Below are 13367 nucleotides of genomic sequence, written 5' to 3' on the forward strand. Positions count from 1 at the left end.
GTTTTTAATTTTTAAAAATGTAGAACATGGCATTTAATGAGGCATGGACCACTGAACCCCATAATCTTCTAAAATTCAAAATCTGAAACTAGACATCTACATCCAAGGCAAAAAAATAAAACAAAGAAACATAAATTAACTGAGCTATCAATTACTTAATTCCATTGTGAAATGTTACCAAAAAATATACTTACAATTTCAGTAATTCATCCTTTAACTTTTCATTTTCACTTTCCACTGAGTTTTCTTTGTCATTAATGACTTCTTCCACAAAAGGCTTAGTGAATTCTATTAAGGCCTTGCAACACTGACAAAGGCCATAGTCATCTGTTTGTATTTGTTCTTCTGAATATGGAACAGGAAGGAGAGATAGCTGACTCCAAAGAGTGGACAGCGCTAATCCAACTGAATATGCCTTGTTGTTACGAAGTTTCTGAATCACTAAAACAGAGACCAAGTTGTGACTTGAGGTAGCTCCATTAAGTATGCTAAACATGGGACAAGTCCAGTAAACACAGAATTATAACACACTTTTTTAAAAAAAATATTGTAACGATGATCACTGGGTTCTTCTCCTGAAACCAATACTACACTGTATGTTAACCAACTTGAATTTAAATAAATTTAAATAATAAAAAAATATATTGTAACAACTCTGAAATCAGGATAACATAGCTTAATTGGTAGTTTTTTTTTTCCTTCTTAGTGGTGTATGAAATATTGGAGCATCTTACCATCATGGCACCTTACAATAGATGCCATGTTTAAGTATGTTTCTAAGAGTTTACTTGGTTAAGGCAGAAACACTTCGTTCCACATTTTTTGGTCATTCTAAGTATCAAATAAGAGAAAGAAATACAAAGAAATATATTTATAAAATATAAAGCACTGTAAAAATGAAAGGTAGTATTATTAGATTTTCCTTTCTAGGAGATTTTGAGTATTTCAAGTGGTACACAGCTGCTTTATTCTCATTTAAAATGGATTTACTCTAACTTCTGACTCTGGGTCCTTCTATCAGATTCTGAGCTATATGTAAGTCATAAAATGAAGAAGTGGTCTCAGCTCATGGATACGGTCTGCTCTGGATGCTAAGGTCCATTGCTTAACAATAATGTTACTGCACTCAACCATAAAGACTTTTCTTCACTTGTTTCATTCAGCAGCACCTTTGCTATTCCCAGACTCAACTTCCCAAGACAGAGGATGAGCAATGCCCCGCGTGATACGGTTTTTAACCAAGATACACGACCTATCACAATGCTAACAGAATGAGTACTGCAGACATCATAGAGGCAATCCTTTAAATATGTTTACAGGGAAATTTCTAGATATAAGTTGCAGATAGGAAGATTAGGCAAAAAGCTACAGATTACAACACAGTCCCTGAAAATAGCATGACATTCAACAAAATCTATTCTGGGTACCGTCTGTGCCGGTATTGTCATCTTTCTATAGGCAGCAGGATTCAAACGGGCACTGCTATTGCTAGTTTAAGCAGAGTACTCAATAATTAGTCATAAATTTTACTTTGATATAGTACTGACATTTTAGAGTAGTATCAAGAACTTAACACAGATAAAACAAGAAACTCTTAGATATCAAAATACTCATTACCTGTTTGTAATGGCTGAAGTAAAAGAAGAATTATCTGAGATATCTGTTTTCCAGAGGGCTCTTCAATCAGTTCAAGCAAACCCAACAATAATTCCTTTGGATTACATAACTATAAAAATATTCACAATTGAACCTGTTTAATACAAGTTGTATTTAAAGCCACATGATTACTAGTTTTAAAAGGCAGCATATACTGAGAAAATACCATTATTTTTGCTTAACAGTACAACACCTCATATAACTTAAAAAAATACACGAGCAAAACATAGAATCTGACTGTCAAATCACTATAAAACTAAAAAGAAGCAAGAATGAGTCTCTTAATAGACAACTACCTTTTGGAGACTTAAATTCGTCGCTAAAGGAGAAGTCAGAAAAACAGGGAGAAGGAAGAACTTGATTACCAGACTTCAGTTTCTTTTGAGCTTTGCCCATCTACTCTGAAGGATACTATAGTAGTTTCTCAGGCTTCCAGCAAGTGGGGCCTTTCTATCTCACCCTGCCTGGGTATTTCTGAGTGCAGTCTTTTTTGTCCTTCCTGAACAGATGAAACTTTGCATTGTCTTCTGACTAGCCATAATCACCTCACTTGCCTTTTTTTTTTTTTTTTTTATTAAAGTCCTCATTGTTAATAACTACTATCTAGATGGGGTTTCCTCTTTCCAAGTACTGTATATATTTTTATTTGCAGTGATCTCTAAGTGGACTCTTACAACGTCCTTTCCTTAGAATTTATCTTTCTTTACCATCATTTTTTACTTTTAACTCTAACAACCTTTCCCCAAGGGTCTCTAAGGTTGTTGGTCACAACTAATCTGCATCCTATTACCATGTCCACCATTATCACTTGCATTCTAGGTTTTTTATATCCTTTTAGAGAACATACCACAGAGAAAAGAGCATTGGCATTTGCTAGTTGCAATGTTGCTAAAAGAACAGTGTGGCCTTGAATTGCCTCTCTAAACCTTGAATTCCATATCTATACAATAAGCTACTTATTAAAAATAGAATTTTTAGGTATCTTCTTCGAGATTCTGAATCAGTGGGTCTGAGATGAGGTTAGATAATTCTACCCAGCAATTTGGAAAAACGGAAATGGATTTGCTCATCCAATCAATAAGATTGGGCCTTTTCTCCAAAGAGTCCCCTCCTATATTTTCATTAACTAAAAGCTTTGTCACCCCAAATAAGCATTAAACATTAAAGGGAATTACAAAATACTGCTGGCTATTGTGACAAAGAGAACCTAATTTTGTTAACTTACCTTTACCAATAAATCAAGCATCAGAAAATAATGTTTTCTTTTCTCATCTTCCTTATTCCACAAAAGACATCGAACAACAGGACCAACAAGATTCCAGCCCATATTATTGATGATGACCTGTAAAAACATTTTCAGAGTAAAGCAAATACTGCCATCTATAGGACTCTTACACTGAGCTTTCTGATCTTGAAGGAGCTGAGAATTCCCTCTGAAGAGCTAAGATGAGACAAATGAAGTCTACAGCATTTCACCAGGGACTTCTTAGGGTTCGCTGCTAGCAAATACAACATTTTAAAATAGTTTTTTTTAATACTTTCACTGAAGAAATGTGAATGGGCATTTACTTTAAATCAGGCAAGTTCATGATTGAAATAGGTCTTCTATTTCTAACAAGAGAGTTAATTTATTTAATATAAGCAAATACTTAATTTTTATGGAGAATTTTGCTCTCCTAATTCATAAAGAAATCCACCCAATGCTCATGAACCTTTTAAATAAAGTTCCTTGGAAAATATGCAAACATGTTATAATTATGTAACTTATGTAAAAAGAAGGGGATGCCACCTCAGTTAATTTTTCTCCTACATAAAAGTTGCTTCTATTTTCTTTCTTTTTTAAATTTTTTAATGTTCATTTGTGAGAGAGAGAGACAGAGTGTGAGCGGGGGAGGGGCAGAGAGAGAGCGAGACACAGAATCTGAAGCAGGCTCCAGGCTCTGAGCTGTCAGCACAGAGCCTGACATGGGGCTCGAACTCACGAACCGTGAGATCATGACCTGAGCCAAAGTCAGACGCTTAACCAACTGAGCCACCCAGGCGCCCCACAAGTTGCTTCTTTTCAAAGCAACTTGCTTTGAAAGCAAGTTGCTTTTTCTTTTCAAGATATTCCAGAGTGCTTATCACATAAATAAAAGTTTACCTTTTTAATTAGTGATTCACTATCACAACTACTATTTTCAGAACTATCAACAATGTACTCCACTTCTCTGGCTTGATTTTACTTCAACTCATCAGTATTTTATCAAGAATATACTACTATATGTCAAGTCCCTAAAATATTCTGGTGCTAGAAATAAAACAAGAACGTATTAGATAAGATCTCTACCATCACAGAATTACATTCTAGGTTCACTCAAAAATAAAACAAACCCACACATTTGGGAGGAAGACAATTAAGTACAATACCTCCTCCATGACCCCACTCTCCTAAGATAAAGGTAGAGGATAAGGTATAGCAAGAGAAGAGTCCTTTCCGTCTAGGGAAGGCCTCTTCCCAGAAGAGGCAATGGCTAAGTTAAGGCTTATTAGGTAAGTCTGTCAGGCATAGGTAGCTGGGAAACACATTCAAGGCTCTGAAACAGCAATGTGTAAAGGTACCTAAGACTTAACATGTCCTAGAGAACTAGCAACAGAATATGTTAGGGTACGTGAACAAATAGCTTACAAAAGAGGAAATATTTTTTACCTTTTTGCTCATTTATCAATTGGACATTTCAGTGTTTGTCTTTATCAGTCTGCATGAGCTTCCTACATGTTAATATTCCCTTCTTATATTTATGAAAAATAATTATTTGGTTTTTTGACTGTCCTTATTTTTTATATAGCAAAATATACTTTTTGCCTTGGTCTTTTAGGTCTAAAATGGATTTCCTCCTTTAGAGATTCATAAACATTCATTTAAAATTAAATATATATACATTCCCCCTTTCTTTTTATTCAATAAGATTTATGCTAAAAACGTGGCATAAAATGAAGACTTAAATTGATTTTTTTTAAACAAACAGCAAAACAATCATCTTTTTTACTGAATAGGAAAGATTTCAGCTGATCTCTCAGAATATTCTTTTCATACTAGTTACTTCTGGCTGGCACACTCTTCTCACAGCCCCATATTTTATACCCCTCCTTCCTTCAAATCTCTATAATTTCACCTAGCATGGTCCATTCCCCAGTCATGCTTTACTTTTTTCTATAGTATTTATCTGTTTCTAACACACTATATAATTTATAGTGTAGATACCTGTCTTCATTAGAATTTAACATCTATATGGGCACTGATTTTTGTTTACTGCTATCTATTCCTAGCATCTAGACAAGGGCCTGTTACAAAATAGGTGTTCCATAAATACAGGCGAGTGATATCTATTACCTTTTGGTGTAACAAATTATCCTTCCTCCAAAGATTTGATATTCTGTTTTCTTCCATTTTTTTGTTGTGGCTAAACTTAATATTCAGGTCTTTAATCAGAAACATATTATAAACCTATTTTTTCCCAAGTTACTAAATACTAATTCCACCATTACTTACCATGACTATACTCGCTTTTTAAAACTTAACTGGTTCCTGTGAGACTTCTACTTTTCCAACTATGTACTTCTTTCCCTTTCCATTGGTCTACCTCTACCCTGTAAGTGATTCTCTGGGAATAATTATCAAGGAAATTTCAGTTTTGAGTAAGATGTTACATATCTGGACTGAAAAAAAATAATTTTGATAAAATGTTTTATAAACATCATCTCAGGGGCGCCTGGGTGGCGCAGTCGGTTAAGTGTCCGACTTCAGCCAGGTCACGATCTCGCGGTCCGTGAGTTCGAGCCCCGCGTCGGGCTCTGGGCTGATGGCTCAGAGCCTGGAGCCTGTTTCCGATTCTGTGTCTCCCTCTCTCTCTGCTCCTCCCCCGTTCATGCTCTGTCTCTCTCTGTCCCAAAAATAAATAAACGTTGAAAAAAAAGAAAAAAAAAATAGTGAATGGTTATGAGAAAGGAAAATAAATCCTATCCATAAACTACACCTTTTTTAATTTAATACTACCTACAGAATAAGATTGTTATCCCCAAATGACAGATAAGAATGCCAAAGTTTAGAGATTACTGCCATGCCCAATATCTAACATCTAAATTGTGGCAAACCAAGATATGCATATGTCTGTCCAGGTCCAAAGCCCATGTGTTTCCCACTATACCACTGGTTTTCAATGGGGGCTATTTTGTTTCATATCTACCAGGGACATTTGGCAATATCTGGAGACATTTTTGAATGTCATTATGGAATGGGGGGGGAGGGGAGAGGGGGAGGGTGCTACAAAATATCTATAGTATAAATGTTGAGAAGCCCTGTACTATAGGACAAAGTATTCATATACTTTTTTTTTAAACATTTACACGAAGCAGATTAATAGTCAATTTTGATCAATCCTAATTGCATCACCTGGCAAGAAAATTAAGTTGCAGTCAGTTTGAAACCCTGTCTTACTGGGGCACCTGGGTGGCTCAGTCAGTTAAGCATGTGACTCTTAATTTCAGCTCAGGTCATAATCTATCTCACTGTTTTAAGATCAAACCCCACAGCATCTCCCAGCTGGGCATGGAGGCTGCTTAAGATTCTTTCTCCCCCTCTGTCCCTTCCCCAACTTTTCTCTCTCAATAAAACAAAACAGAACAAAACAAGAAACACTTGTCTTATCAATGTCTGAACCCTTGGATTTAGCAGACCACACATTACAAAGGTGATTTTCAAGCTATTAAGACTATTAAAGGGTACCTGGGTGGCTCAGTGAGTTTATCGCCTGATTCTTCTTGCTTTCGGCTCAGGTCATGATCTCATTGTGAATTTGGGCCCTGAGATCAGCTTTGCACTGACAGTGAGGAGCCTGCTTGGGATTCTCTCTCTCTCTGCCCCTTCCCCCCACATGCACGTGTGTGCTCTCTCTCAAAATGGGTGGGCGAATTAAAAAAAAATTAATGTTTATTTATTTTTGAGAGAGAGACAACACGAGCAAAGGAGGGGCAGAGAAAGAGGGAGACACCAAATCTGAAGGAGGCTCTAGGCTATGAGCTGTCAGCGCAGAGCCCGACGCAGGGCTCAAACCCATGAACCACGAGATCATGACCTGAGCTGAAGTCAGACACTTAACTGACTGAGCCACCAGGAGCTCTCCCTCCCTCAAAATAGTGAGTCTTAATAGTCTTAAAACAATTTTTTTTGGGGGGGAGCCTGGGTGGCTCAGTCAGTTAAGCATCTGACTCTTGGTTTTGGCTCAGGTCATGATCTCACAGTTTCCTGAATTCAAGCCCTGCACCAGTCTCCGTGCTGACAGTGCAGAGCCTGCCTGGAATTCTCAGTGTTCCTCTTTCTCTACCCCTCTCCCACTTGTGCTGTCCCTGTGTCTCTCAAAATAAATAAACTTGAAAAAAAAATTTAAAAAAAAGACTATGCTCAAAAATATTACAATTAATTTCTAATAGTGATGCACAAATCAGGATTTTAATCTCCTGTTTCTTGACTGAGCTCCAAACATTACTTTTCAACTGCCTGCTACATCTTAAACTTAACATTTCCAAAATAAATTTACTTGCACCCCTTCAAGAAATTCTCTCCTCTTCTTAAGTTGCCCTTTGCTATTCAGGATATAATATGTTATCCTCCCAGAGGCTAGAAATCCAGTCATTTTTGTTACCTTTCTCAATCCCACAATCAATTAGCCCCCTGTATCCCCTAAAACTTCCTTGCAAGTGCTACGCAGTGCTAAGTAGAGAATGGTTAAGAGCTCTGAAACCAAGCTACACAGGTCTGAACACTGGATGTCACATGTTTCCTTATCTACAAACTGAATTTAATAGTACCTATGGGATTCTGGGAGGCTAAATGAGTTAACAGACGTCAAGCATTTTAGACAGCACCTGGCACATGGTAAATGCTTAATAAGTATTAACTATTGTTAATTTTATTATTATTTGCTCTAAGTAAAATACTCTCAAAGATTATCCTCGAAAACACAATTGGGAAAAATCAAGGAGTTAAAGAAAATATTACATTTACTCTATTTGGGGCTACAAAGGTACTATAAACACATATCCAAAAAAATGTATTAAATTAAATGTCCTAATTTTTTAAAAAAAGAATTTTTTATATAAAAAAGGAATAAGCCCTTTGAACTACTATACATGATTTAAAAGTTTTAGTAATGTCCTAAACACCATCAAGGTGCCCTGGTTATAATCAGAGACCAGCATAACTATTTTGTGGTATCAACAAAAAAAACTTCCACATAAATAAACAGTACTGTAAATGAAGAAAGAGTGTGTTCCTGGAAAGAAGATGGTCTTTTCTTGCATAAGAAGGCAAGTACAAGGATACAAAATTTAGCAGTGTTTTCAATACTGTGTCCCAGGAAAAAGTTGTTCCTGATCCCAAAAAGATCCTTTTCCTATGTTGAGAATGATTTCTCAGATAATTATAGCTGGATGATAACGGCCAGTAAAGCCATTTAAGTCTTCCCCTATTCTGATTCTATGCACCCAAATACTATTATCTTACTTAATATTTGGTTTTCCATATACAACTGGCTGAAAGAAAAGAATGTGCTGATCACCAAAAATGAGTATCTTAGGCTGCCTGATACTTATAATACAAAATATAAATTAATAATCCAAATGCCACTTTTGATCTCTAAGCAATCCCTGTTTTTTTAAAGCACTTTACTCATACTTCAACTATAGCACTTATTTCATTTATTCTTTCTTACTGCTAGTTGTTTACCTGTTTATCTCTTCTACCAGACTATTATAAACACTGTCAAGAATATAAATAGCCCTAATTCTTTTTTGTTTTCCACATTCCTATTGTAGAAATTTAAGTTGATTCTTAAATGTTTAATGAGTAAATGGGTGGAAGAATAATAACATCATGTGGCTATTATCATTCTAATAAATACTAAAAAGTACTCATAAAGATTGTACTTACCTTATTCTTTTCATTTTGAATAATTTCTAATAGCTGCTCTATATGCCCTTCATCTATGCATCTTTGGCCTGCTAACTGAAATAGACCAAAATCTTCTTCTTTAAAGTCTTGTTCTTCTAGGATTTGCTGACAAAAACAAAATGAAGACAAAACAAACATGTTTAAGTGAATAAAAATTCAGTAACTACTTGCTTTATCCTCTCTGGAGAAAAAGAGAAAATCTGTTTAAGTTCTAGGTAAGTTGCACACAAGCATATGTATGAAAATTAGGACAAGACTAATGAGTACCATAATGAATGATCTTGAAATCCACTCTGCCAAATAATTCTACAAAAAAGATCAGTATTAAAAATTTAAAAGGTTACTTAGACAAGTAGGTCACTTGGAGAATAATCTAATCTGCCTTCTGGCCCTCCTGCTATTTATTCACAGGTCAAACAAAGCAAGGATTAAAGAAGATAAGCAATTTGAATGACCCTAAATGTAACTAAAAATAATCTGTGTCTTGCCCACATTTTAAAAGGTATTTAACTTTACACACACACACACACACACACACACACAAAATACTTACACATCTCTTTATTATGGATTGAAGTTCTTCCACAGCCATTCCTCTTTATTTTTCCTACTTTTGATGCTGAAATATAAAAGTTATCAGTGATATTAAAGCGTTAATAAGTTGTATTTCATTCTGATGAATTTCTAATAAATACAATAAGGAAAATGTCAAGTTTTAAAGCTGAAATGTTTTTATTGAAAGTATCTTAGCCTAAGGGGGTAAAACTGTTGCATCTATTAAGAGCACAGTTTTGAAAGATACACTTGAAAAAAGATTTTTTCTCTAGGGTACGCCCACCCAACAGGAGCGCAAATTTGGACTACGTAAATGGCTTAAAAAGGCAAAGTATTTCTTTTCTGAAAAAATTTCCAGAAGGTGTTCCTGAAGTCAGTTCTAATCCTTAGGGAATTAAAAAAAAAAAAAATTGTTTAATGTCCCACTTCACAAAACTTGTAGTCAACACAACTCACCCAGAGTGGGTGAAAGTTCAGATGCCCCCTGATCCGAGTGTGACCAGGGAGTTTCTCTAAGAGATGGCAGTCCCCCAAATAATCCAGTTAATGTAATCAGTACAACGCACGAAGGCGAGGCAACCTGCAGCTCTCAGGAGAGCACCGTTCCGTTCTCCCAGGCCATCGTTCCTCCCGGAGAGAAGGACAGGCCCGCAATGGGGGCACGGGTCAGCGGGGCTTCACGGCCGCGCGATCCAGGGCAGATAAAGCCCCAGCGCGCGTGCGGGCGGCATCCAAGGGAAGCCATTTCTCCCGATTCCTCCTCGCCTAGGCGTTCGGGCCCCAGGACCTCGCGGGGCCTTGCGGGCCGTGGAGCCGGGTCCTCTGCCGCTCACAGCTCGCCGCGAGCCCGGGCCGTCCCAGACTTCCAGGTGCGTCCACTTACCGGCTGGGCCTCTGGCCACTCTCAGAACCCTCCTTCACTTCCTCCGGCCTCCCAGGCCTCTCTGCCGGCCCCGCCCCGCCCCGGCCGGCACCGCCCAGCGCTACGCGAGGGGAGGCGGAGCTTCGGGAGACGCCAGCTCCCGGTGTGACCCTCTGACGACGCTACCCATGGCTGACTCGGCTGGGCCGCGCTCCGCCCGCCTCAAGGCCCGGACTCCCCGCGCTTCTCGAAACGCCACAGGTAGGAAGAAGGGCCTCATCCCACGATTGGACCCTGGGAGTTGAACCCCTACAGGGTTCCAGACTAAAACCCGCGGGGCACACCCCAAAGGCTGCTCCAGGGGAGGAGGTCTTCAGGGCAGAGAAGGCCGAGAGCGTCTCTTCGCTGTCCTCGAGTCTTCTACAAAAGACCTCCGGCCAGACCCCCACCTCTTTACACTAGTGTCCCAAGAATTTTCCCCAGAATGGGCTGTCTCTGAAGGAGAGGGAGTAGAGGTGCTGGAGCCTAGAGCTAGGTCGCCAGAATGGGTAAGTGACCAGGGCAACGTAGGCAGGCCTTGTGCAGTTGGCTTTGAACCTCGCTCGCGCCAGCCCACCTTCGAGATGTACTGTTGCTTAGGTCCTCGGATGATCCTCTGAGGTGTCAGACCCACGGTCTTTTCCTGCGAGCGAACATTCGGGGGATGGAGAGAGGTTGCCTCTAAAAGTACCCATAGCTCAGATTTTCAGGAGCCCGTAACCGTGTCACTGTGATACGTAAGAAAATTCAATCCCAAAAGAGATACACTCCAAGAAAAATTGGGAAATAATTAACGGAAGTAAACTGGATTTCCTGCCCGTTTCATTTGTTTTACACACAGGATTAGAAAGTAATGTGTGGGAAAAGAAGAAAAGGTTGTCTGCGATTTATTTGAGCAAGAATCTGCCCTGTAAACTAGTGTGTTTGAGTAGACATGACCTACTGTTTTTGTTTTTGTTTTTTTTAATTGTAGGTGCTAAACAGACAAATGCCTTAAAACAAGAAGATACTTCTAAAAGGTATGAGAACTACTTGGACAACTGCATTCTCTTATCTGTTGATCTCATGTTAATTGAACTATTTTTAAAAACAATAAAGGCTGATACCATAGAGAAAATTATTATGAGAGAGAAGGGGAAGATCTGAGAATAACTATAAATTCTCCCATAGACTCTTTGTATCCCTCTACTCCAGGCTTTAAGAAAACCAAATCAAGATACTGCTAGTGTAGGTGTAAGTATCTGCAGAAAGATTTGTAAGGGAATAAACATTCCTAAATTAACCAGGTACTCCTTTTATACCTCTTCAGATACACTTTCTTTTTATTTCTTTATATGCTAAAGACTTCCAAGAAACCTTTTCTATTCTTGTTTACATCATGTCCATATCTTCAGCAAAAAGCCTTATTCTGTGTCTTGGCATTTCCTGAAAAGGCTAGGTTTATCTCCTGTCACAAAAAAGTTTTTAGAACAGGAGTAGTCTATGAAGATGATTAGAATACTTATGTCTGTGATTGATCTTTTTTATCAAGTATTGGCTTTCATTTACTCATTCTTTCAAAATTATTTACCGAGTATGAGATATGCCAGACCTGTGTTAGGCCCTGAGGATATGGTTTTGAGCAGAATAGACACAGTTCCTTTCTAGTGGAACAGAGAAATACCAATTAAATTATCACAACTGAATGCATAATTACAAGTTGTGATAAGTGCTGTAAGAGAAAAAACTCTCTGCCCCTCCCCTACTCATGCTCTGTCTCTCTCAAAAATAAATATTTTTTTTTTAATTTTTTTTTTCAACGTTTATTTATTTTTGGGACAGAGAGAGACAGAGCATGAATGGGGGAGGGGCAGAGAGAGAGGGAGACACAGAATCGGAAACAGGCTCCAGGCTCCGAGCCATCAGCCCAGAGCCTGACGCGGGGCTCGAACTCCCGGACCGTGAGATCGTGACCTGGCTGAAGTCGGACGCTTAACCGACTGTGCCACCCAGGCGCCCCAAAAATAAATATTTTTTAAAAAGTGAGTGTGGCTGTTACTGAAGGTTTAGATAAGTAACAGCTTGAGTCAGCAATTCCTCAGTGCAGGTTGTAGACTGATCCTAGTACAATGCATTGCTCTTACTGGTAGGCAACAATATGAGAAAAATAAAATGCTTTTCATAAAGCTAAATACATTTAATATAGAAAACTTTCTTTTAGTCTATATTCATGTCTTTTATACTTTTTGGATGTAAGAATGGTCTTTATGAAATGGTGGGAGAACAGTTCTTAGTTGCAAATTTCTTTACAAGAAAAAAGTTTTTTTAACATTTATTCATTTTAGAGCACGAAGGGGGGAGAGGCAGAGAGAGAGGGAGGAGACACAGAATCTGAAGCAGGCTCCAGGCTCTGAGCTGTCAGCACAGAGCCGGACGCAGGGCTAGAACTCACAAGCCGTGAGATCACAACCTGAGCCGACGTTGGTCACTTAACTGTTTAACAACCCAGGTGCCCCTGTTGTAAATTTCTTCTTATTTTAATGCCCTTACTTGGCAAAAGAAATAGTTGATCCTATGTCATCTTCCTTTCTTGTGGAATGTTATTGTTTTTGTAGAATATTTTTGCTCCAGGCAAGGAATTAGAGTCTAAAGTCTTGGGGGTCACTGAAAATAGGGAGAAAAAATGAATACATTCTAGATCAAGGCCCAGGAGACCAGCAAAGGTAGTTCTGGTAGGAAAGGAGAAAACAGTACAGGAAAGGAGCAAATAAGTTACCAAGATGGTTGGATATCTCTGTTCCTATGGAAGGATTCTCAACCCTTTTGCACATTAGGATTATCTGGAGCACTTTTAAGAGAACACCAATAACTAGGCCCCATCCTCAGAGATTCTGATTGAATTAACCTGCAGTGGAACGCAGGCATAGGCATCTTTTAAAGAAATCTTCTCAGATGATCCTCATGTGCAAGTAGAGTTGAGAACCACTGTCCTAGAGCCGTTGTTTGATCAAATGGCCTCTGCTTTTATGTTCCATGATGTGTAGGGGCCAGCAAAGGCTGACAGTTCCACTGGTGCCAAGACAAGGAGCAGCTCTCTTGGGAAGATTGTGTTCCTCAACTACACAGTTAGTTGAAACAAACCAAACAGTCACGTCAATATAGTTATTTAATAAGATTTTACAGCAAAATAAGAAAACACTTCTTTGCAGATAGGACTCTATCTTGTCAAACTGAGCTATCAGTTAACTTTTGAGACTTGACACACGTTTTTACTTGTAAGAACAGCTG

General features: G+C 38.4%; 2 protein-coding genes across 8 annotated transcripts in view; one reads left to right on the plus strand and one right to left on the minus strand.

Annotated features, from left to right (window-relative positions):
- The window catches only part of GLMN (glomulin, FKBP associated protein), a 35518-nt gene extending 25347 nt beyond the window's left edge, over positions 1-10171 (minus strand). For 2 of the 3 annotated variants that reach the window (XM_040470982.1, XM_040470980.1), the window contains exons 1-6: positions 10083-10171; positions 9198-9263; positions 8624-8749; positions 2882-2998; positions 1618-1726; positions 195-441 (exon numbers count right to left, since the gene is read on the minus strand). In XM_040470982.1, coding sequence (XP_040326916.1) covers positions 195-441; positions 1618-1726; positions 2882-2998; positions 8624-8749; positions 9198-9236 — 638 coding nt within the window. In that variant the 5' untranslated portion in view covers positions 9237-9263; positions 10083-10171. Of the gene's footprint in view, positions 1-194; positions 442-1617; positions 1727-2881; positions 2999-8623; positions 8750-9197; positions 9264-9655; positions 9855-10082 lie in introns of those variants that run through there. The other variant, XM_040470981.1, reaches the window with a different exon arrangement.
- The window catches only part of RPAP2 (RNA polymerase II associated protein 2), a 100011-nt gene continuing 96815 nt past the window's right edge, over positions 10172-13367 (plus strand). For 4 of the 5 annotated variants that reach the window (XR_005788757.1, XM_040470976.1, XM_040470977.1 and 1 more), the window contains exons 1-2: positions 10172-10322; positions 11074-11119. Coding sequence is in view for 4 of the 5 variants with exons in the window: in XM_040470976.1 (XP_040326910.1) it covers positions 10250-10322; positions 11074-11119 (119 nt within the window). In the remaining variant the exon portion in view is untranslated. The remainder of the gene's footprint in view (positions 10323-11073; positions 11120-13367) is intronic. The other variant, XM_040470975.1, reaches the window with a different exon arrangement.

This window comes from Herpailurus yagouaroundi, unplaced genomic scaffold (assembly GCF_014898765.1).
Source record: "Herpailurus yagouaroundi ecotype Mexico unplaced genomic scaffold, PumYag 77, whole genome shotgun sequence".
Taxonomy (NCBI): domain Eukaryota; kingdom Metazoa; phylum Chordata; class Mammalia; order Carnivora; family Felidae; genus Herpailurus; species Herpailurus yagouaroundi.